Source organism: Jaculus jaculus, chromosome 18 (assembly GCF_020740685.1).
Source record: "Jaculus jaculus isolate mJacJac1 chromosome 18, mJacJac1.mat.Y.cur, whole genome shotgun sequence".
Taxonomy (NCBI): Eukaryota; Metazoa; Chordata; class Mammalia; order Rodentia; family Dipodidae; genus Jaculus; species Jaculus jaculus.
This window is the reverse complement of record NC_059119.1, coordinates 28464143-28489994: the sequence shown is the minus strand read 5'-3', so window position 1 is coordinate 28489994 and position 25852 is coordinate 28464143. Positions and strand designations below refer to the sequence as shown.

The 25852-nt window shown below is 46.1% G+C and overlaps 1 protein-coding gene across 1 annotated transcript in view; it reads right to left on the bottom strand.

The window, feature by feature from the left end:
• Positions 1–25852, bottom strand: part of Wdfy4 (WDFY family member 4) — a 274084-nt gene that overhangs the window by 62516 nt on the left and 185716 nt on the right. The window contains exons 43-46 of the mRNA XM_004657842.2: positions 17771–17919; positions 9929–10049; positions 7344–7429; positions 5000–5062 (exon numbers count right to left, since the gene is read on the bottom strand). Of these exons, the coding sequence (XP_004657899.2) occupies positions 5000–5062; positions 7344–7429; positions 9929–10049; positions 17771–17919 (419 nt within the window). The remainder of the gene's footprint in view (positions 1–4999; positions 5063–7343; positions 7430–9928; positions 10050–17770; positions 17920–25852) is intronic.

Below are 25852 nucleotides of genomic sequence, written 5' to 3'. Positions count from 1 at the left end.
AGTTAAGGATGGTTGAGAGTGTGGGGGGGAGTAGTCTGATCATCAGGTAGCAGCCCAAGATCTATCTTTTAAAAAAAAAAATATTTATTTATTTATTTGACAGAAAAAGAGGGAGAGAGAGGGAGAGAACAGGTATGCCAGGGCTTCCAGCCACTGCAAACGAACTACAGACACGTGTGCCCCCTTGTGCATCTGGCTAATGTGTGTCCTGGGGAATCAAACCTGGGTCCTTTGGCCTTGCAGGCAAATGCCTTAACTGCTAAGCCATCCCTCCAGCCCCCAAGAGCTATCTTTGTGGTGATGACATAATTGTGCATGGTAATTCTGGTGCTGCTCACACGAACCAACACACATGATAAAATTGTAAAGTGATATGGACACACATGTAACTGCCCTGGTTTGACATTGTACAATATACAATCTATACCCATGGAGGGTGGGACTAAGTGATGTGTGCATGGAGACTACTATTTTGAAACCTCCTATTAAGCTGGTTATCTTAAACCCAAACTTTAAAGCATCTTTGGGCTGGGCGTGGTGGTGCACACTTTTAATCCCAACACTTGGGAAACAGAGGTAGGAGGACCGCTGTGAGTTTGAGGCCATGCTGAGACTACATAGTGAATTCTAGGTCAGCCTGAGCTACAGTGAGACCCTACCTCAAAAACCAAAAAATAAATTAAAAAAAACTTATACATAAGTGTAGTAATAAATGGATCTTTGTACTTCTCTCCAATGCAAATGTTTGGAAAGCCTAAAGTAAGACTCTACAGCACATCCAGTCAGCCTGGAGCTGCAACTCCTCAAACATGCCACAGCTTTAAGGCATTTCATCTCCCCCTCATCTCCTTGGATTTATGGAAAAGTACCCCTTGTTGGTTTTATCTTTACATACTCCTGAAAAGGGTGCTAAAAATCCACAGAAGCAGTGTAACTTCCGTGTCTATGGTCCAGGCTGACTGGAAGTGGTGGAGCTTAGGTAGCTACTGGGTGGTTGGAGCCTTGAATCAGAAGACCCCCCTCCTCACTATTCCTGGGATTTCACACACCTGTACCCCAATCCCATGGTGGTACAGGAGGAGCACGGTGAATATGGGATATACTGGGGAGGCAGAGCTGGAAGGAAAGACGAGCAGGCTTGCTGCAGAGAACAGGGCTTCGGCCAAATGGGACCAGACATTCACTTGATGACGCAAGAAAGACAGTCACACAGGATGGGGCCTGAACTGAGATCGTGGCATGGCCCGAGTGGCATCACTTAGCTCTGAGGCCCATGGCTCACAGAGGCAACCATGTAAAAAGCTCCTGAATGGGGTGTTCGCTGTCACACCCATTTCAAGTTTGTGGCCAGCTTTACTCTACATCTTGTTCCGACCATTGTGCTCTAGGCCCAGCAGGAACAACCGTTTACTAGTCCATCTCGGCTCTCCCAGGGGTATGTATTACCGAGAAACTCATCCAGGGTGGAGATGAAAGGGTCTTTATCAAAATCACCAAGCATGCTAGGATGGTTAACCTCCCAGTCAGTGAATGACATTGCTCTCTGGAGAGTGGGATTAGAGAAGGGAAAACAATGGGAAGGGGTACTTGATGCTAAGTATTCCCCCAAGAGTATAATGGATGACCATGGAATATCACCATTTTATGGGAATTTCATATGGTTGATTTTGTAAATTCCTTGCCTTTAAAAAATTTTTTTTTCAATGATTATAAAAGAAATACTAAACTAAAAACCTTCCATGGTAGAACTTTATATTCAAATATTAGTTTCCATGTAAATTCTGGATCATCACACACTGTTCCCAGTTGACCCCAGACTGTTAGAACGGTGCCTGGCATGTCTGAAAGCCATGGGACCCTCAGCTGGGCCCATGTTGCTTGGGTGGAACTTACCTCACTTGCAGGGCCTGAATGGCTGAATCACCCTGATCTGCAGATGAGCATGTAACCTAACCTGAGAAGACCAAGCTTAGGAACTTTTTGCTAAAATAACCTGGGTGGCAGTATGTATGGTATGAAGTGGACTCCCCTGTGCCCTGCTTCTAGGGTCAGTGATGCCAGTTAAAGCTTTCCCAGGATATGAGTTGGGCCTAGGGAAATCCTTGCTCAGAGAAGCGTCAAAGCTTTCTACAGACTTTCTACAGGTCTGGATCGCTGCTGGTCTTTGGGCATGGGAGGTGATGAGTCCCCTGTTTCACTCCAGCTCACATGCAGCAGCTGACTCTCATTGCACTGAACCAGCCCGAGAACCCCATGTGTGGACAAGAAGGCTCACATGAGAGGAACATGAGATTGCCAGGCGTGGTATGTAGATGGTAAGATGCTCAGGCTCAGCCTTGTTGAACTAGGAACTCTATCCGTTATAGCTTCTAAACAGCCACCCTACACCAGTGACCCTTGGCAGCCCAGACTTCTGTGCCATGCCCTGGCACACTTTGGACAGCTAAAGGACCAGTGTCCTGCTTCTGCCAGCAGCCACTGCCATCGGTCTGTTGAAGTCATCAATGATTCTACGTCGCCAAATTCAATGTTCCTGTCTCAGCGCTTATCCTGGTTGGTCCATCAAGAATATTTGACCACTCCTACTTCGAAGCACTCTGTCTGGCTCCCAGGAGCTCTTCCACACCTGCTGCCTGGGCTGTTCTCGGCTACTTCCACACTTCTGGCTGGCTTTATCCCGAGGGCATACCCTCTGCAGGTTTGTACGCCCAGGGCACTGTCTTTGGTCTCTTCTCCATACGTACACATTCCTGGTGATCTCACCCACTCTCATGGCTTTGAGCACAATTCCAAATTTACATCTCATCTGGACCCACGGGAACTTGGAGCCCTTAAGCTCCAAATTCATACAGGTGATGGTTTCCATGATGTCCCACACCTGGATGTGTGGCCGACATCTCGAAATTCACATGCCCTAACCAGGCTACTGAACTCCAGCACAGCGCTGGTGGAGCCCTTCTGGGGTATTTCCATGTTATTTCCTAGTGGTCTAAGCCTAAGTGTTGATCTTACCTCTATGTCCCTTCTCTCGCACACACTTCATACTTGCCTGCCATCAAACACTACCCGGTATACCTTCAAGACATGCCCATAATCTGGTCCTTCCCATCACGGTTGCTACTCTCTCTCTGACCCACCACCGTCACTCTCTTGGGTCATTGCAATGGTCTCCTAATCAGCCTACTTTTTTTTTTTTTTTTTTTTTTTTTGGTCATTGACCGTATTATGGTCTATTCTTAGGGCAGCATCCTAAATAGTTATTTTCAAATATAAGTCAACCCTTTATCGCTCCGCTATAGACCCTCTACTATTTTTTTTCATTCATTCACAGTGAAACCACCATCATTACCAAGAACCCGCAAGGACTGAAAAAATAAGCCATTGTCCCTCTCTCATCTGTTCCCAGTAGCCTACTGCACACCACCTGCTCCAGCCTTTTCCAGGCCAGCTAAACTCCCTTTTGGATTTTCTCTGTGCCCTCCATCTCTCTGTGTCAGCTGCACATCAGTTGCCTGTTCATCAACTCTTAACTCACATGTTATTTTTCTTTTTTAGTATTTTATTTGACAGAGAGCAAGAGATAGAGACAGAAAGAGAGAGAGAGTGAGAGAGAAAGTAGAAACAAACTCCAGACACATGCACCACTTAGTGCATCTGGCTCTCTGTGGCTACTGGTGAATCAAACCCAGACCACTGGTCTTCATAAGCATCTTTAACTGCTGAACCATCTCTCTATCCCACGTGTTACTTTTTTGATAAGGACTTCCTTCATCACCTTGTCTCAGAGTTTAATGTCCACATCCACCTGCCTTGCTTCTCACACTTACCTAGTACAGTTCATTCCTTAACACTGTTTTATGTCTGTCCTCATGTGGATACAAACTTAATTTGGAACAGGGATTTTATGTTTGTTTTTGTTTGGTTTGGTTTTTGCTATTTAGCTGGTCACCATATTTCACAAGGTATCAAATATCTTGAATGACTTGGCGAGATGCATACACACCTGTCATAAAAGTTATTAATATGATTCCTGGGACATCTCTCCAGCCCTGCTGTCACATATTGCTACATAAAAGCAGCACCACCCTCCTCTTAGTCTCATCCTCATCTGAAATAAAAACAACTTCCAATCCTGGATTGGCCTTCGAGGAGACTGGGCACCTGGAAAGGGGCCTGGCACAGAACCAGTAAGCATGTCGTTCTCTGGTAAGATGGGCACTTCACAGATCCATAAGCCACATCTGATTCACACCACTGTGTTGACACTGAGCGAGTGTCCCTTTTCCAAAATGCTTAGAACCAAAAATCAGATCTTAGATCTTTTTTTTTTTTTTTAACTCTAGCATATTTGTATATACATAATGTGGTGTCTTGGGAATGGAACCCAAGTCTCACCAAGAAGTTCATATTGGTCTGTTGAAGACCAGTATGATTCCCATGTTTCCAAGGTCAACAGTCACTATACAACACAAAGCCTGAAGATAAATTCATGCAATATTTTTTGTTAGTGTGTTTGTCTTTTGATAGTGATTTGTCACGTGTGGCCAGATGCTTCTATTTGTGGTGTCCACAAAGTTTGTGGATTTTGGAACGTTTTGTATTTTCTGAGTAATTATGATGCTTCATCTGCATTAGTTTCTCTTCTGAGCATTCAGAAACTCTCTGCCAGAAGGATAGACTGGGATGGCTCATGTGCCCTCCCCAAGCTGTGCTGGGGTTGACACCTCTATAGACAACCTCCCAATCCCCATAGGTAGGGTCCATTTGTCATCATTCAGGCCTGAAAAAGCCAGAGAGCACGGGGGACTTCGGGTCTGTTCTTGGAGGTTAAAATGAAATCGGACATTTGAAGGGGAAGGGGAAGGATGTGTGGAGATGGGAGAGGAAAACAAGGTGGAAACAAATGGGCGTGCTCTTTGCATGACTCTTAGGGAACCGGAGAAAGAAGACAAAACCAGGCCCCCCACCAGGCCAGAGTGGACTCTGGTCCCAACGTTACCTTAGGTTGAAGGGGTCCTCTGTGACGCCTTTCCCCTTCAAGCTGGGCAGGGAGGAACAAAAGCTAAACAGAAAGAGATGGATCGTTTTATCAGCAGAGTCAAGGCCTGCCCACCGGTCAGCAGAAACAGCTCCAGAATCAGGCTTGAACATTGCCCCGTTCTTCTTCTTCCATGTCCCTTGTCCCTTTCCCCTCGTCCCACCCTGCCCTCAAGCCATGAACACGAGGCCTAGTGGACGTCTAAGGCACCTCTCAGCAACCTGTGGCATCCTGGGCCCAATGAAACAAACAAGATGACTAAAAACAAATCACTACATCAACATTTCCATGGCCAGCTTGGACAACTACGTTTGTGCACTCCAGTGTGTCACCATGGGACAAATGCCACCTTCAGTCTCCTAGAGCAGAGTTGGTGTGGTTATAGGTTTTAGCTTAGGCCAGATTCATGATTTGAGGTGTTTAGAGCTTAAATGCCTCCTAAACAATATCTACGGTGGCGCTCAGGAGATGTCTTAGCAGTTAAGGCGCTTGCCTGTGAAGCCTAAGGACCCATGTTCAATCTCTCTCCAGATCCCAGATTAGCCAGAAACACAAAGGTGAGGCAAGCACAAGGTTTCACATGCCCACTAGGTGGCACAAGCATCTGGAGTTCAATGGCAGTGGCTGAGGTCCTGGCATACCAGTTTTCTCTCCGTCTCTCTCTCTCTCTCTAAAATAAAAATAAAAATAAGAAATATCTAGGGTGGTGCTTTCAGGAAGAATGTAACCTTTGGAGTATGGTCCTAATGGGAAGTTGGCAGGTCAGGAATCTTCTTAAAGAGACTGTGGGACTCCAGTCTCCTCCTTTTGCTCTTTGTGGCTTCTGGCCATGAGGTGATGGTTTTGCCACATGCTACCATCATGATGCACTGCCTGACCACAGGCTCAAAGCAGTGAGGCCAACTGATGGAGGACCGGGATTGCCAACACTACGAGCCCAAATATCCACTTCTATTTACAAATTGATCATCTCAAAATGGATTATTAAAAAAAAGTCATAAAGTTGACTATCTCAAAAATATCAGAATGACAGAAAGTAGGTCGGCACGTCGTGGATGTGTAGGACATCCAGATTAACAGTGAGAAACTTTCTTTAATACCCAGAAAAGCCATAGGAGCAAATGAGCCAAGTTCAGCACTGCACATTTATGGAGTCGGACTGTGGGGCAGTTTTAAGAAGTGACTAACAGCAGCATGGAGGAGACACAGTGAAAGCCCCATCTGAGTCAAGGGGGGTAGGTTCGTGCACCCCTCCCCCCTGCAGGCTACTTTCTTCCATTCTAGTCCTGTCCCCGCTTTCCCCCATATGCAGCAACGGTCCCCGGGTCTACTTAACCGACCAAGGCCATGAGGACGGCAATGTTGAGGCAGTGAGTGCTAAGTGGAGCTCCCAGGAGAGGTGCTCAAAGCTCACCCCCAAAACTCCAGTCCAAAGGGGAACCTGCAAAGCTCCCACAATTCTTCACCCCTGTGTGCTCAACTCATGTCCATGACCCTCCCCTCGCTCTGCCCTGCCTAGATTCCCCATAAAGCTGTCCATCTTCCTAGAACTTCAACAGCAACAGAGTACAGGTGCTGTGAGCTCAGACGCCAGCCCACGATTCTTAGACCGAGCCATCTACTTGAAGGCAAAGGAGCTCAATCAAAACAGCAGGATTCTCTTTAAGAAAAAAAGAAAAGAAAAGGTTCAGCACACAAGTGGGAAATCAGTTGTTTGGAATTCCTTCCAATGAAATATGAAGTTGGGATGACTGAAATTGGCAACTGGGATCAAAAAGAAAGATTAAGCCAAAAAAAAAAAAAAAGACTTGGAATGTTAGAAAATAGAGCCAACACATTCTGGAAGAGCCAGGAAGCAGCCTGTTTCTTCAAACTATGTTGTTGATAGCATGACTTTTTCCTGCCAGTCACTACTTACTGTCCTAAACTCTTCAGTCCAAGAGAAATGCAGCTTCCCTAGTTTTGTCTGTATTTTGCTCAAAGATTCAATAGCTCTATGAATCAGGAAGTCCCTCCCCATGCCTAACCTAAATTCTGCTTCCTGTGGGTTGTAAACATTTTCTGAAGAACATGGTCAAGCAATCTCTGTCCATCTGCTCTGGGTTAGTAATAAATTTCTTGGAATAAGAATTTTACCGCTGGGCACAGTGGCGCACACCTTTAATCCCAGCACTAGGGAGGCAGAGGGAGGAGGACTGGTGTAAATTTGAGGCCACGAGAGACAACATAGTGAATTCCAGGTCAGCCTGGGCTAGAGTGAGACCCTACCTTGAAAACCAAAAAAAAGAATGTTTCCATCCCTTACCTTTTGAAGGCTTTACCCCGATCGCCATTGTAAAGGACAAGGAGCTTGGAATCTCCGTTTTGGAAAAAGATCTCGAGGGCAATGTCCTGCAGAGAGAAACTGCTTTTACCATGGCTGATGTTTCCTGGGGCAGAGCTGCTGGTAGTAGGTCATGTGGGTCTGGGTGACAACCATCAACACATTGTGGTTAATCCAGACCTCCCTCCAGGTGTGAAAACTTGCTGATGGGTGTGTGGATAGTAAAGCAAGGGGCCTGGCCACAGCCCTGGGATGAAGCAGGAAGCAATAGCCTTGTTCCCAGGATGAGTGAGAAGCAGGCAGACAGCACACTCACTTCAGGGCCATGGGCTTAGTTTCCCAAAATAGGAGTAATCTCACAAGAAGCTGTTAGAAACTGTTGGAGTGGGGTGACTCAAGTTGCACACCATCATGTCCACAATCTGCTGACATAAAAGGATGGGGTGCTCCTCACAGTGTATGTTGCTAAGCCATCCTAATGTGGCAACAGACATATAGTGAGACTGTCAGTAAGAGTATGCCCTTGATACCTAAATAAAATCTATAGAATAACCATTCCTTTTCCTTTTTTGCCTTGTCCTCTCTCTTCTTCCCTTTTATTCCAAACTATATAAATAACAGGCTTGGAATAAGGGATACCATAATTCTAGATATGAGATGTGCCTGAAGAGTAAGACAGTCAGGGAGGAAGAATTCCTGGGGCTGGGGGACAGAGGCCTGGGCATGCAGGACCGAGGGCTGGGAGGGGCAGACTCAACAGTGGGGCACTGCATCCAACAGCAGCCGTGCCCTGCTTCTCCAGAAAGTTCTCTCAGCCCAGTTCAGTAGGCTCTGAGAAGATGGGTACTTATAAAAGTACCACCACCCCTCCTCCGTTGATGCATATAAGAGCCAAAGATATTCTTTTCTATAAAGAGAAACATGCGAGCGAGCTAAACACACAGATGAGTAGGACCCATGGAGGCTGCAGCTCTGAGTCTCCTGGGAGAACCCAGGGTGAACGACCAAAGCTTCCCCTCAGCTCCCCTTTCCTCCTTGGAGGTGTGTGCACGACTTCTAGCTTCCGGCTTCTATCACTATCAGGGCAGCCAACCATCTGGAAGTTTCTATCATTATCAGGACCACCTGGAAGCTCTCCCATTTCCTGGGAAAGAGGAATGTCACTCACAGGACGACCTGCTACGCCGGTACCCTGTAAGTCACAAGAGAAGAACCGAGCACCACCGTGTGCTGCAATGTGTGTGTGCAGTGCGGTTTGTGCAGTGTGCGAAGGACGAGGCGCGGGCTCCCATGACTGGAGGGCGAGGAGGCCCAGAGAGGTGACCAAGGGAGCCAGTGAGGACGAAGGTCAGGCTCAGCTGCCCTGCCTGAACCTTGCCGGTGGGGCCTTCATCTTCCATGCCCTTCCTCCCAGCTCCCTCTCCTTCAAGAGTGCACAAAAAGGCCGGGGAAGACAAAACCAAACTGTGCAAGTAAAAGTAGCAGTGAGGGAGGAAAAAGACTCATTAGAGGCCTAGACCAGGGCATCAGCAGAGTATCTGGAACTGTCTAGAATTTTCCACCTTGAAAGGCCTCCCTGAGCCTTCAGTCTCACAGAACAATGAGGTTGTTGTAGGAGGCTCACATGATGGATTCACATATCTCACACAGCCCAAATAAAGTCCCAGATGGGAAGCACTCTTAGTAAGTTTATCCAGGTCAAAAAAAAAAAAAAAAAAAAAAACTGTCTCTGGTTGTCCTTGGAAACTATCCCATGCCTTGCAGAGAGAGTGAGTGGGAACCCTTGGCCCTGTCCTCCTCCTATGGGGCCCCTCATTTCTCATGTTCTTCAGGCACCTTAAGGGCCTAGGGATAGGGGCATGCTTGTTCCCACAGAGGTCAGGGTGGTGGACAAAAGCTAAGGTCACCTTCTGAGCCCCAGTCCTCTTCCTCTTCCACATGCTACAAAATGATGATTCTAAATGGAATGTTTTGTACATGAGGAGGTGTGGGAGCTCATGGCCAAGTCCAAACTCTGACTTTGCTTAGGTCCATGAAGGCAATGGGAGGCATGTCAGAGAGGACAGTCAGCCAGTTCCTAAACCATTTGGCTGGGAGATGACCGGGAGTTCCTAGGAGAGTGCTGGGAAGATGGGTGGAGACCCAGCCAGCGACGAGTGGTCAGAACAGGGCAGGCAGCCCTGGATTCTGAGTCACCACCAGCTCTCCAGTAATGCAATGGATCTGCCCACCTCGCAATCCCTAAATGGGTAGCACGGCTCTAAGAGTTTGTCATGAGGAACGCAAAGCAAAGACACTGGATCCTAAGTGGTCCAGTGAATGAGAATGACCCGGCAGCTGGCGACCTGGACTAGAGAGAATGTACTGGTAGGCAGAACTTCAAACCAGCTGTGGATTGATCTGTGCGCAGGAATCTATGCTCAGGTCTTTCCAGAGCCTCTGAGCTGTGTACAAGTGCCAAGAGGGGTCACAGAGGAATGTCCTTAATGATGCCTACCCATGTATCTCGTGACAAGAGAGCTCACCTCATCCCCCCACCCCAGGTAGGTGAGAGACCCTAGACATACCTGCAGGAGAAAGCGGGCCTGCCGGAGCTCCCTGATGTCACTGTAGCTGTGGCGCTGGCAGGAGTAATGGTCGGAGGATCTGTCTTTGCTGCACATGTTGAAAATGAAGGGATCGCTGATGCTGAAAAGGAAGGGAGACATGTAGCAGGCTTGTGTGGATATCCACAGGAGAGGGCACTAGCATCCCCTAAACTTCGCTGACTCACAGTAGGGCCATCACAATAATTTTACTTCCCAACCTGGCTTAGAACAAACAGCATCTCAGATGCACCTCAGCATCTCGGGCCAAGCTCTGGTGGGAAAGACAGCCATGAATCTTCTGTGCTCCCATGATCTCTACTTAGAGGAACCACAGTCAATATATCTTCCACATCTTAGCTGCACAATGGATCGATGTTTCTTCCATGAAGGCTATACAAAAGCAAGGGCCCTTCCTTGTCCATCACTTCTTTCCCTTCATTTTGCCCTAAACTCAGGACATGGCTGCTAAATGAATGCCTGGTATACCCCTGACCTGCTGAGCTCTTCCCCGTCCACTGCTTAATTTGATCCTAGTGCACCATTATCCTTCAATTATAAACCTGGAAGCTGCATTCCTGAGCTAGGACTTTCCCAAAGTAACATGGTTATAAAAATAGAATTCGAGTAGACGGTAAGATCCTATTGCTGAGGACTTCGCATGTTTGGGCTGCAGGTCACTGGGAAAATCAAGCTGGCGCTGGGATGGAAGCCTCCTCCCTGTCAACTAGCTGTCAGAATGCTGGAAAGAGCTATGCAGCATGCAGCTTTTTGGTAGAGAAAAACCACCAATGCTGTTAACTAGCAGTGGACCCTGGAAGTTTACAACTGGCTAACCAGGCCAAATATGTCAACTGGTGCAATAGTGACATGTCTTTTATGGGTAAAACCAACTGCTCTCTGATTAGACGGAAGGCCCACTCCACAGGAGGGAATACATGCCTGGTACTGAAAATCTGGTTAAAAGACTATGGCTTGGGAGGTCATAAGCCCTAGGGGAGTATAACAACTACTGTTGTCTGGCTAAATGCATATATTATGCCCACTGAATTGCCCTGGAAACATGTTTTTGCACACGTGTTAATGCTACTCTCACTTTTTGTTAGAGAAGCTTCTACTTTCCAATGGTAGTGATCAGTGGGGTGACTCAAAACTCACCACACTGCTGAGAAATGACAAGTGGAGTGTTCAGCACTTAGTGAGACATCTCTACCACACCGTACAAGGCTCAGACCACATAGTGGAAGAGGTGGCAGAAGGAATGTAAGAACCAAAGGAAGGGGAAGACTGCTTACAATGCTGTCTTTCAGACACAAAATAGCCTTGATATTCATGACCTCACAATTCCTGACACTATGGACACAGGACCTCCATAAGACGAGGAAAAAAATAGAAGAAGAGAGACTAATTGGAAAGAAGGGGGGAATTCAGTGGAGGGATTTGGAAGGGGGGAAATGGTGGTGGTAGGAGGGAGTTATCATGGTTTATTGTCTATACTCATGGAAGTTGTCCATAAAAAGTTTAGAATAAGGGGGCTGGAGAGATGGCTTAGCGGTTAAGCGCTTGCCTGTGAAGCCTAAGGACCCCAGTTTGAGGCTCGGTTCCCCAGGTCCCACGTTAGCCAGATGCACAAGGGGGCGCACGCGTCTGGAGTTCGTTTGCAGAGGCTGGAAGCCCTGGCGCGCCCATTCTCTCTCTCTCCCTCTATCTGTCTTTCTCTCTGTGTCTGTTGCTCTCAAATAAATAAATAAATAAATAAATAAATAAATAAATAAATTTTTTAAAAAGTTTAGAATAAATAAACAAAAGAGAATAGAATTTGGATTCAAATCTGGATTTTCTGGCTCTCAACTCTAAGCCCTTTCAACATCTTCAAAGGTACAAGCTTCCCAAGTTTTCCCACCAGTTCCCTCTTTCCAGTTTACTCCGTTATGAATCTACAACCTAGGCCTCTGAAACATGGACAGCCTGAAGAATAAACTGGAGAATGATAAAGGGGATTTTAGAAGAAAAGACAGTATTTTTTTCTGTTGCTTATAGGAACTTATGACCCCATAAAACAACAGTCCGCAGGCACACATCCTCAGAAAAGCTAAGACACACATCGTTGAGTTCACAGATGATAGGTTCAAGCTGAGATCAGTCATATGGAGTATTATTTCCAAGGCTGTCACTGGGGGGTTTGGGCAACAATACAGCCTATGCATTGTACAGAATAAATCAGAGCCTGCCGCCCAAGGATGCTGGGGAGGAAGGGGTGGCTGGTCCACGTTCCTCTCACAGAATGTGCAGCCATGCCTCACACTGCTACCATGACATATGAACATTTCCCAGGGTGGCCACAGTGCAACTTGTATAATTCTTATTCAGGAAATCAAAACTGACTAAAAGATAGTCATGTTAGTGATCAACCTGGTCTTTGATGTCTGAAATGGACTTTAGAGTAAAATACACTCTGGGTTTTTTTCCCCAACTGAATTTATTCAATTACTATCAGAATTACACCTGAAATGTGTACCTAGAGTCACTCAGTGGATTATAAACTCGTCATCTATCTGTATCTACGAGTCTACCACAATTACTGACACAAGATGGGGTTTTCAATAAAGATTTGCAGAATTGAATTAAAAAGAAAAATGATGTCTTAAAACTGCTCAGTGGCAAGGAGGAAACAGCTGATTCTAATACCTGGTCGCTAGGGTCCAACTAGATGGTTTGAGCTCCCAGAAAAATCAACCAAATGTTATACACTGAAAGCTTGACTGCCATTTTTGTGGGTAGAATTGTAAAGCACCAAAAGAAACATGTTTACGTTAAGAAATGGGGCCTTTACAGAATTCAGCAAAATAAAATGAGGTCACTGGAGTGGGGCCTTGTCCTCATAAAAAGGAGAACGAGGACACAGAACCACACACACAGGGGAGATGTTGTGAAGACACAAAGGAAAAGACATGTGGCTGGAGTCCTGCAGCCACAAGCCAAGGAGTGTCAAGAGTTACCCACAGATACCAGAAGCTGTGAGAGGTGAGGAAGGTTCTCCTTTGGGCAGCTGAGAAGCTCAGGACCTGCAAGTATTTCCCTTCATACTTCCAGCTTCCAGAACTGCACAACCATCAAACTCTGTTCCCTCTGTTCTGTCACCTGGGTGTTTGTTGTTTTTTTAACAGCCCTAATAAACCAATACAGCCACTCTATTTCCAGTCCAGAAGGGTAACTAAAAGCTGACCTTCTCAGAATGCTCTTTGCTTCCACAGAAAGCGTCCAAGTCCAATCACCAATGAGGGAATTTTCAGTGCATCAGAGAAGCTCGCTCAAGGTCTAATGCTCAGCTGCACTCGACCTGAGAGCTGTCTTAAAGGAGCATTTCGGGGTTGGCTTGCTTTATTTTTAATAGCCTTATTTATGTATCTTCCACGGTCAAAATAAGACCAAATCCCCATTGACTGGCTATGATCTATGAGCCTGTCTCTGAGAGTTGCTCTTCAGGAGGGCCAATAGTTTCTCCAGCTGTAGGCCCCTGAGGGAAAGCACCATCTGTTTAACACGCACTTCCCTGAGGTGTGGTAACTAAGATCAGCTGTGCAATTCCCCAATGATGCTCCACGGTTGTAATCTGTTCTCACTCTCCTTGCATTCCAGAAGAGTACCCTTCCAGACAAATCAAGAGAGTACAGCCAACCTGACCACCGGACTTCTATTAAAAGTGCAGAGATAGCCAAACTGGTCATGACCAGAAGTGCCTCATAAACACAATATACCTAATCAATATGATCTTACCTAACACCAGCTCCATCTAAACTGAGCTGGAGTGTGACGCAAGGGCTGTGTAAGTCATCACACGGGCATTCCGAGCAGACAGGTGGGGCAGAAAGCTTTCACCAGCTCTCAGAAAGGCAAGACTGCAGACCCATTGTCCATATTGATCAGTATCAATAAGACATGAGCAATAAGATGGGGTGAGTATGCCAAGTATTAATTATACTCCTCCTGCTTTGAAAGGCACTGAAGACTTGGAGCAACCAGAGAGCAGTTGGTATGAATAAAAGATGGAAAATAGCAGAGAGAATGAGGGCAAGTATTATAAAGAAAATTTCAATATAAATCTAAAGAGGGTGAGCTGGCACATCCTCTTCCCCCACTCCTGAAACTCTTGTTTCCTAACATAGGCTGGAAATCTTAACAGCTGGGAGTTGAAATTTACAAGGCAAGACTGATTCTGCTAACCAAAGGCCTAAAACCCTGGTTCTCAAAGTGTAGTGTGGTCCTGGATGAGTGGTAGAGTCATCCTAAGCTAGGAATCAGGTCCTGCCTGACCGACTGGACACGAAACTAGGGATGAGGCTGTGCTGGTTTGATTCAGGTGTCCCCCATGAACTCAGGGGTTCTGAATGCTAGTTCCCCAGCTGATGGAGATTTGGGAATTAATGCCTCCTGGAGACAATGTATTGTTGGGGGTGGGCTTATGGATTTTATAGCCACTGTCCCCTTGCCAGTGTTTGGCACACTCTCCTGTTGCTATTGTCCACCTGATGTTGGCCAGGGGGTGATGTCCACCCTCTGCTCATGCCATCATTTTCCCCTGTCATCATGAAGCTTCCCCTCAAGTCTGTAAGCCAAAATAAAACCTTTTTCTCCCAAAGTTGCTCTTGGTCGGGTGATTTGTGCCAGCAATGCCAACCTGACTGCCACAGTACAGTTGGTACTGAGAGTGGCATTGCTTCTAGACACCTGGCTGTGTGGCTTTGGCATTTTAGAACTGATTTTCAAGAGGAATGTGGAAGAATTTGAAACCTTGGCCTAAGAGATGCCTTGCAGTGCTGTAAGTACAGCTTGATGGACTGTTCTGTTCAGAGTTGAAAGACCTGAATGCAATAAGAACTATGGACTGTGAGGTTTGGCTTGTGAGGGTGAGAAAGAGCTTTGCCTGGACTGGGCTACAAGCAGTTTATGTGAGAGGCTTGCTGTTGGTCCCATGTCCTGAGAATTTGTGCAGGGTTGGGTTGAGTAGAAACGGACTGGTGTGAGCAAAGGGATATGGCACAGAAATGAATCTATGGGCTGAAACTTCTGTCCATTCAGCTGCAATTATATGAGCAATTGCAACCTTTGAGATTGGGCCAGCTGACCTGCACTGTGGTAACAGGAAGAATGTAGACTTTTTTGAAGGGGCCTGGGTGCTCAAGGAGTGTCTTGTTCTTCAAGGTCTGCTTTATTCTGCCCTGGATTAACAAATTGGCACCCCACCTGGTATATGGTGTATAAGAAATGCAGGAAGCAGAGGGGCATTGAATTTGCAACACAGTCTTGTGTTTTGGAAATGGCCATGGGCAGTGTGAAGCAGGTTTGCCAGATGCCTGCATGGAGACCCGATGGATCCGTGAGGATGGACCGTGGATTGCAATGGGGACCTAGTGAAGATGCCAGGACCACAAGATGGCTACTAAGGAGAGCTGCCAGCCCCAGATGAAGTTTCCCAGGACTGTGAGTAGCTTAGCTGGAGGGGCAAAATTAGAACTCCAGAGACTTGTTGCTGATTCAAATTATCAGACATGGAGACTGTTCACTGACTGGAGCTGTTGGACTTGGACCTACAGAGTTTGATGTTTGCCCTGTTTAAATCTTGCATTTATTGTATATTTCTTCCTATGCCCAGTGCTATCTTTTGCAGTGTGAGTGTTTATTCTGTGCCATTATTGTTTTTTGGTGGTTTTTTTTTTTTTTTTTTTTTTTTTTTTGTATTCTGGCTCAGCTAAAAGACCTTAGATTGCAGGATGTTTGAACATCATTAGGACTAATAAAAATATGGAGACTTTTAAAAGTTGGACCAAATGCATTGTATTTTACATTATGGATGGTTATCAGCTTATGGGGACCAGGGTCAGAATGTGGTGGTTTGATTCAGGTGTCCCCCATAAACTAAGGTGTTCTGAATGCTAGGTTCCTAGCTGATGGAGATTTGGGAATTAATGCCTCCTAGAGGCAGTGTATTGTTGGGGAAGGGCTTATGAGTGTTATAGCCAGTGTCCCCTTGCCAGTGTTTGGCACACTCTCCTGTTGCTGTTGTCTACCTGATGTTGGCCAGGAGGTGATGTCCACCCATGCCATTGTTTTCTCTGCCATCGTGGAACTTCCCTTTGAGTTGATAAGCCAAAATAAACCTCCCCCACCCCCCACAAGCTGCTCTTGGTCAGGTAACTTTGGCCAGCAATGTAAACCTGACTGCAACAGGAGCACAGTCCAGAAATATGTCTTCCAATGAATCTTTAAGTGATTCCAACAGGAGCTAGTTTGAATGTCACTAGATGAGGAAGTCACCCAGCCATCATAGGAAACGGTCCACCCCATTGAAAAAAAAATCACCCAAACATTTTTAAAAGCAAAGGCCTGTGAAAACATTCATCTTGACTAGACTTCTGGAACAACTACAAACTGTCAATACGACTGAATGACTGTGTTTGTTGAACACAGACAACACATCAATAGGATCCATTTTGAACTCAAAGCGGCCAAACACACACTCGTCGCTGACGAAGGACTTCAGTATCTCCTGCCAAAGATGTCCAATATCAGCTGCTTAAAAGTGAAAGACACGGGGCTAGAGAGATGGCTTAGTGGCTAAGTGTTTGCCTGTGAAGCCTAAGGACCTCAGTTCGAGGCTCAATTCCCCAGGACCCACGTAAGCCAGATGCACAAGGTGGCGCATGTATCTGGAGAGTTTGTTTGTAGTGGTTGGAGGCCCTGGTGCGCCCATTCTCTCCCTCTCCCTTTCTCTCTATCTCTCTCTCTCTCACTCCTTCCCTCTTTCTCTCTCTCTCTCTATGTTGCTCTCAAATAAATAAGTAAGAATTAAAAAAAAAACACCAAAAAAGTAAAAGACTCCTGTCCCTCTCTCTGTGTTTCAAATAAAAATAATAATAATAAAAACTTTAAGGTCTGGAGAGATATCTTAGGCTTTAAGGAGGTTCTCTGTGAAGCCCAAGGACCCAGGTTTGATTCTCCAGGCTCCATATAAGCCAGATTCACAATGTGGCACATGTATCTGAAGTTCATTTGCAGTGGCAAGAGGCCCTGATGCACCCATTCTCTTTTTCTCTCTTACTTCCTCCCTCCCTCCCTCCTTCTCTCTCTCTGTCTCAAATACTTTTTAAGTGACTCATTTTTTTCTTTTATTCTTTTGGGAGGGGCTGCTTGTTTTTGTGGTTGCTTATCTGTTTGTTGAGACAGGGTCTCACTATGTTGCCCACACTGGCCCCAAGCTTGCAACCTTTCTCTCTCAGCCTCCCAAGGGCTGGGATTCTAAGCATGTGCCACCCTGCCAAAAGAATGACTCAAAACTTCTCTCCACATCTCACCCATCATTCAAGCCCGCAGACCTTGATCGCTTCCTCAGGGAGCTGCCCCAGATTACCTCTCCAACTTCTGCCATGCAAGTGCCTACACACCACGTATATTTCGCTCCGTGATCATAGTGCGCTCCAAGCTCTTTCCCGAAGAGACAGTTTGTGCTGCTGCTTGCCCTCAAGCACTTCTGTGCGAAGGGCCAGCGCCTGTCCTTTCTCACAGAATGATCCCTTGTAAACTGAAGTGACTGAAGTCACCTACTCAAGTAAATTCCTGAGGAGGAGCTCCTGTGCGCTGTGGTACAAGAGAAGCAGGAGGGGCTGTCATGTTGTTACCCAGGCTCGACACTGCCTTTGGAGAGCCAAGGCTGTGAATGGCCCGAGCTGTGGGTTCTGTCTTTATCTCATGGCCCTAAGCCCACAGCAAGAACAAATTGTCAGGGGGGCAGGAAGGAGGTGGGCAGTGGGCAACGTGGGCACTCACTTGGATAGGCAGTGGCGGGTGCAGTAGACATCGCCCACGGGAGACAGAGTGAAGTTCTCGCAGACATAGAAGTGCTGCTGGCCAAAGAGCAGGATCCCTTCTGAGACCAGGTGGCCCTGCACAATCACCAGGGGGACCTTCTGCGTCACCTGGAGGGAGACGGTGCCAGAGTCAGGCTGTATGTACGTGAAATACGCCACATTGTCTCATGAAGGACAAGACAGTACCAACCACTCGCAGGGCACTTGCGGGCTAGACTCTGCTCACCACAGGTTGGGCAGCACTTTTATACCCAATGCCCTGGGCAGTTTTTCACCTACCCAACAACACGGCTGTCCCCACCACGGCACTGGGTGACATTGATTGCTGTGATAAGCACGTCAGTGTCTTTTCACTCTAAGCCCTTGTACGACCAGAGCAGTTGGCAGTGAGAACAGTCTTAGGAGGCACAAGATAGATGTCAGTTATAGAGCTCATCTAAGGGCCAGCTAGTGACAGCTGGCTGTGGCTGACTGAGGGGCTAGAACCCAAGTCAGTCCAGAGCAAGTACAAGCCTGGTATTACTTGAGGCACGGCCAAGGCACGTGTGGGTAAGGGATGCTCAATGTCCATACAGAACCTTCCTCTTGTACCCATGCAATCACCTGGACCATGATCACATCCCTGCCAGTGGCGGGGGTGCCACCCTGCTTGGACTTTCTACCCACCTAAGTCATGAGCTGATAAGAAGCCTGTTTTGCATAGGCATTACCAAGCATTAGGGATTTTGTTATATCTACACAAACTGGGCTGAGACACCTAACTAAATGGCATGCTTGGGACTTAAACCACTTTGGGAACAAGGATGGTGTCCCAGTGGTGAAGGCTGAGAGCTGACCTGGATACTCACTCTACCACTCATACATCAGATGGTATAAAGTCAAAGCTGGCAAGCAGAGATTCACTGAAGGTTTTGTTTCAAGAAAATAATGAACCATGGCAACCTGATGTGATGTGAGGTCAGACCTAAACTCTTTTTCCTAAGTGAGGACTAACCAGTTGCTCCATTCCTGTGCAGAGCCTGCAGCAGGTAGCCAGCTACCTGGGCCTCCCATGAACCCACCTGATGGGAGAAGCTGACATGACTCCGCATCACCAATGCTGCAGAGCCCAGTGTGAATCATTTCCATCTTTAATCGTTTAATCGTATCCAGCCAACAACTATGGATTCAACACCTCCCGCATGTCAGAGCCTCAGCCAGGACTTGGGAAAACAGTGGTGAGGAGAAATAATAACTCTACCCCCATGGGGCTTAAAACCCAGGAGTGGAAGATGGATGGCTGACATACCTCTAGCTATTACACATTGTGACACTTGCTGGGTGAGAAAACACTCGGTGAGGAGGAGGAGGGAAATGTGCTAAGGGCGGTGTTCTACACATACTCTGAGATCTACAGGACGGAAAGGGGGCAGCCAAGGAAAGGCTGAACATTTCAGGAAGAGAACCCCGCCCCCCTATCTCAGAGCCCAGAGGCAGGAAGTGCATTTCAAGAGGTCAATATAGCCTAGACAAGGTTAGTAAGAGTACCCATCAGCACAGGGACAAGATTGACCTTCATAATGTCACTGGAGCTTAATTTGGTGACAATAGAACCCCCCCCCCCAAAGAGGATGCTGATGGCTATCAGATGAAGAAAGCATTGGAAAGGGTCAAGAGTACAGGAGAAAAAGCCAGGCATGATAGCACATGCCTTTGAGGATCACCATGAGTTCGAGACAACCCTGAGACTGCATAGTTAATTCCAGGTCTGTCAGGACCAGAGTGAGACCTACCTCAAAAAAAAAAAAAAAAAGAGGAGTACAGGAGAATGCCCAGCTGTGTGTCAGTTACTATGGACTGTAGAAGTCAGGTGACCTAGGATGGGATGGCAGAAAAATAATTGACAGTTTCTTCTGCTACTAGACTAACTGTGGAAAGTGAAAAAAGGGAGCAAATGGGAGGTAGGGAGAGAGGGAAAGAAGGGGGAAAGAGAGGAGGATTAGAGAGAGGGAAGGAAAGGGAGGAGAAGTAGAAGGGAAGAAGACAGGGACATGGAAGGAAAAGAACAGAAAGGAAAAGAACAAGACGAATGATAACTGTTCACTTTGAGATGGGGTGGGGTCTCCCAGCTTCTCTTGAATTCTCTCCACCACTGCTGCTTCATTGCACAGACAACCCTCAACTTTTGACTTCAACTTATAATTGAACAACTCTGCAACAATATGAAAGCAAAACACACTCAGTGAAGTTGTACCTCAGTGTTTGAGTTTTGATCTTTGGCAGGCTGTCCATATGCAGTGTAACGTGTCGGGCAGCAACACTGAGCTACAGCCCCCAGCCAGCTATGTGATGCTTTGTGAAGGGAGCAAGTGACACCCTACTGCTAAACTGTGACACTCGGTGGGCGAGGTGGATTTGGTGCACTGCTGCCTGGGAATGTCAGCAACAGGAGCTAACCCCCACCAGGAAAAGAGGACCATCTGCATATCCTTCCAGAGGTCTAATGAATACACAGGGACGCTTTATACACATTTTTTCTTTATACAAATACCATGTTCATATACTTGCTGTTGTGCATTGAGCCTTTTCCTTTAACAATCCATTTGGAGAGACTTCCTAACTGCTTCTTGTAGACTTGTCATGCTTTTCTTAGTAGTTGCAGACTGTTATCATGAAAGTTCTTTGACCAGTCTTTCATTGACTCAACTTGCTTTCAAATGACATTAAAAGCAAGCAGCACTGCGAAGACCTTTCCAAAGTTTCTTCTGCTATTAGACTAAGTGTGGAAAGTGGCATTGTCACTTTGAAAAGGCAAGTAAATTTGTGGGGCAAATTTCTGGAAGCAGGATGATGGGGTCAAGGTGTGAGCATCAGACATTCTAATAGTTATTGCCAACGGCCCCCTGGCAGAGTGGCACCACGTTTATGCTCCTGCTAGGACTGTTAGGAGGGTGTTAGTACTGCGGTTTGGATCTGGTTTGAACGCACCTTCTGAGGACTCACGCCTCAAAATTTAATCTCCAACTGTGAGACGTGAATGACATGGAAACTTAAACCAACTATGAAGTTTAGAGACAGAGCCCTTAGAAGGTGACTAGTGCTATGTAAATTCATCAGCCTGAAGTACCTAGATTGAATAGCTTTATAAGAAGACAGAAAGAGGGCTGGAGACATGGCTTAGTGGTTAAGGCACTTGCCTGCAAAGCCTAAGAATGCTTGTTCAAATCTCTAGGTCCCACATAGCCAGATGCAAAAGTGATGCAAGTGTGCAATGCTGCACAAGGGGGCACGTGTGTCTGAGGTTCATTCACAGCAGCTGAAAGGCCCTGGCATATCCACTCTCTCTCTTCTCTCTCTCTCAAAAATAAAATATTTTTTTTAAGAGAAGAGAAAGAGATTTAGAAAAGAGACCTTCCCTAGTACTCTGCCAGCAAGGAGGCTATTACCAGATATGGCACCTTGGTGGTTCTGACCCATAAACCTAAATGAACATTTTTTATTTATAAAATAACCAAGCTTCAAGTAGTTCAGTATAGTAACACAAAACCAGGCTAGTACAAGGGAGTATGGCAGACTTTTAAAACCTCTTCTCCTACATCTTTCACAGATGAAATTCAATGGAGACTCCATCTTGAAGTTCACATGGCCACAGTACCAGCCTGGGCACAAGTACCTCCAGAACCTCTCCTCTCCCCACAAAGCCAGCCCCCATCCTGACTACCATGGTGCCTGCAGTGGGGCCTTGGTGCTTCCCTGTGGGGAGACTTAAGTAACCACCCAAATAAACCAAACCACAAGGAAAAAAAAAATGTCTGGAGACAGCTGGGTTAATAGCTTAAACATTGATTCTGCCAGAAAAGAAATGGCATTTTAAAAACTAGAAAATGAGCCCAAGTGAACTATTACCTACTCTTCCATTTAAATGAGCCCTGGGAGGGCCCCATCCCCATTTACTCATGACTAAGAAACCCCACGGTGCTCTGAACACTTTCAGACAAGCGGACCTTTTGCTTCATAAGAAGAACTTTTCTAAAGATCAGCTGGATGGTGTATTATCGTCCCCATGGGTGGATGACTACAAAGGTAAATATACTTCAATCTGTGCATGATGGCAAACAGGTTATATGGAAGATACTAGAGCTGAAATCCAAGGAGCAACAATTCCCAGGGTCCCTGGATGATAGCTCCCACCAGCTCATGCCCCAAGCAGGCATCAGTGAGGGGAAGGGTCCAGTGGACGTGGTCTGAAGTTGCCTTGAGCAGTAGTCGTGTGCGATTCTGTGTGGCACTCTAATTTGTAGGTGGAAAACCTGAGGCCCAGAGAGGTCAATGGAAGTACTTTGTATCAGAATTGCTTATGTATGTGTTCTTATATTCTCTTAGACTTGTGAGTAGGATGTGTGGTCAGTAGATGGTATTTGGGTTATCATAACATATGTACAGCCATCCCTTGAGATCTCTGGGGACTGGTTCCACAACCTCCACCCACTGTCACCAAACAAAGAGGCTTGCTGGAAAGAAGTAAAAATAAACTGACTTCTAGATGCAACACGGAGAAGCTAATAGTCATAGAAAACGGGAAGATTTTAAATGCATCCAAAAGAAAAGGAAAAATTACTTTGTATACCACCACTTCTGGGCATAGACCCCGAAGCCTCCACTACAGAGATACTCGCTCGACCATGTTTGTGGCTGCTCTATTCACAATAGCTAGGAGCTGGAATCGGCCCAGATGCCCATCAACTGATGAATGGATTAGGAAGATGTGGTACCTATGCACAAGGGAATTCTACTTGGTGGTAAGGAAAAAAAAAATGAAACAATAAAATTTACTGGTAAATGGATAGAATTGGGGAAAAAAAATCATTCTAAGCGAGGTCGTGCAGGCAAAGAAAGACAAACGCCGCACGGACTCTCTCATCTGCGGTTCCTAACTGGGATCGATTAGAGGTGAGTGCAAAAGGTAGTCAGCACCAGGAATACAGACATGAAACTCGAATGAGGGCAGTAGAGAGAGGAACTAGGGAGAGAGGAGAGGAGGAGTCACCTGATAAATTAGGGGTAAAATACTGGGGGCGGAGGGAGTCTTGGAGGGATACGGGGTAGGCAGGAAGGGTGGGGAGGAAATTGAAAAGAGTTAAGACAACATGAATCAGTTCCATAGAAATCCTAAATCTGGCTCTCATTCTATAAGACATAACTACCAGTCAAGGGGGGAAAGGGACAGTCCAGACAGAAGGTAGAAAAGGCTTAACCTTTTTAAAAAAGTTTTATTTATTTTATTATTTGAAAGAGAAAGAGAGGCAGAGAGAAAGAGAGAGAGTGGGGGGAAAGAGAGAGAGCGCTCATGGGCACACCAGGGCTTCTAGCCACTGCAAACAAACTCCAGATGTATGCGCCACCTTGTGCACCTGGTTTATGTGGGTCCTGGGGAATCAAACCTGGGACCTTTTGCAGGCCAGCGCCTTAACTGTTAAGCCATCTCTCCAGCCTGGCTTAACCTTCTTCAAATCATAGAATCTAGCTGGTAACTCCCAGGTCCAGAGTTAGGTTGTCCCTACCCCCCCGTACACACAGTGAGCTGTTGGCTAGGGAGACCCATGAAGTTCCCAGAACAGTATAGGCTGTTGGAAAACACTTGATTACCTTCCAGAGCTAAAAGCTAAGACCCTGTTGCTGAAGACACCACAGGCTGTGGTCACGGGACATCAGATTACCATGCTGGAACCAAAAGGGAAACTAGCTCCCTCCTGGCTGGCCCTCATAGTGCTGGAAAGCTCTATGGAAGCTGCTGGAAGAAAACGGTCACCAACAGCATAAATAAGCAGGGGACCCTGTGAACTATGAAATCAACCAGCTGGACATGAAGTACACATTTGTGCAATAGTGGCAAACAGCCTCTAAGGGGAACCAGCTGTTCTTTGACTGGACATGAGGCCAGCTCAGTGGGACAGAACTCATGCCTACTATTGTAAAACCAGTCAGATTCCCTTAGTCAGGAAACTCTGACGTCAGAGAGAAGATCTCATTGCACTCTGGAGAAGAGTGGGCTCGCAAATCAAAAATCTCTCAAATAACCTTGCAGACCCCCTTTAGCCCAAGCTGCTCTCGCTCTTGGCTGGGGAATCTGCTTTATTTTACAGATGGCAAAGAAAACGGAGGAGAGACAAGAACAATCAATAAGACAAGATAACCGGCTGCCCACCATGAGACTTGCCGCCTCTTCCACATCTGCCTGGGCCCGGGAGAACCTGCAGTAGATGCAGTGCCATGAGCACGGCTCGTACTGCTAACCTGACAACCAGCTCCAGGGTGATGGTGACAGACACGGTGATCAAGTACAACCTATCAAAGCAGAAATCTGGGAGCTACGAAGAACCCAACACTAAATCAGACTGCCAAGGGGCCTGCCTTGGCTCAGGGAACACTGAAGAAGAGGGGGCAGAAAGACTGCAAGAGCCACGGGGGGGTGGGAATAACATTAGGCACAGTCCCCCTCTATCACACTGGGATTGACTGAGGCCTCTGTGACCCCACAGTAAATCCCAGAACCCTACAGAAAAGAGTCCCAGGGAAATGGGAACAGGGGAGTGGGAATAAAAAGTGTATAATCTGCTAAAAATGAATTAATTAATTTAAAAACACTTCGTAGAACCTACATTACACTTTATTTGATTCTCTCTAGTACCAATGTGAATCCATAGCATGGCAAAAGAGTAGTTCTAATATGAAATTAAAAATAATCATAATTTAGAAAATAATTTGAGAAAAATCAAGTGTTATAAATTTCCTTAACACAAAAATGGCAAGTTGCCTAGAACCTATACACAGTCTTTTTACTTTAGATCATCTTTAAGGACTTATGCTCCTTAACACAATATAAATGCTACATAAATATTATCTATGGAATAATGACAAGTAAAAAAAAAACTTTATACAGGGTGCATTACAGACATGATGTTAAAATGTACTTTGGAAGGTGGAAGAGATGTTTTAGTAGTTAAAGGCACTTGCCTGCAAAGCCAAAGGACCCAGGTTCTATTCCCCAGTACCCACGTTAAAGCCAGATGTACAACGTGGCACATGTGTCTGGAAGTGTGTCTGCAGTGGCTAGAGGTCCTGGTGTGCCCATTCTCTCTTTCTCTTTCTCTCTGCCTCTCTCTCTCTCCTAAATAAGTAAATACATAAAATATTTTTTAAATGTAGTTTAGCCAGGCGTGGTGGTGCATGCCTTTAATCCCAGCACTTGGGAGTCAGAGATAGGAGGATCTCCGTGAGTTCGAGGCCAGCTTGAGACTACATAGTGAATCCCAGGTCAGCTGAGCCAGAGTCAGACCCTACCTCAAAAAACAAACAAACAAACAAAAAAAAAAAAGTAGTTTTGATTCATAAGTGACTGAATCCACAGATACGGGATCTGAAGATGTGGAAGGTTGTCTTTATACTTATTTTCAAAACAGGAAATATTGCTGAGAAACAGCAGGTATCAAATAGGAGGCAGGCTGTCTAAATTACATTTGTGTTGGCTACTCAAGAACTCTTCGTCTACCTTGATCACAATTAGATGGAGCAGTCAAATACATTAGTGATCAGGGAAATGTATCCTAAAACAACATGGAAAGTCTGTTCATTTAAGTTTATCAGCTTGGCACATATGAAAAGAACTACAGCGCATGGGTCTCTTTGGGGAAGTACATCTTCTCAGATTGAGACAAGGAGCAGCGATGCCCCCTGCCTGCCTGTTGGTGCTACTTCCACAGTGAGCCAGCGACAGTTATGCCCAAATGACACCAGGTGGAAGTGGGTATTGGTGGGGTTTTGTGTGTGTGTGTGTGTGTGTGTGTGTGTGTGTGTGTGTTTTGTTTTGTTTTGGCTTTTATGTTTGCTTAGGTTACAAGTCCTAAAGATGGTTCAAAGCACAGTGTCTCCCATAATCTGCATTCATTAAGTATCTGCTTGTTGGCTGTTGATTCATATTGGAAAATGTTTCTAGCTGAGATCGCTATGAGTGCCGTGAAACCTGGACTTAAGCGTCCACAGGATTGTTCTGTTCAGACCTGTA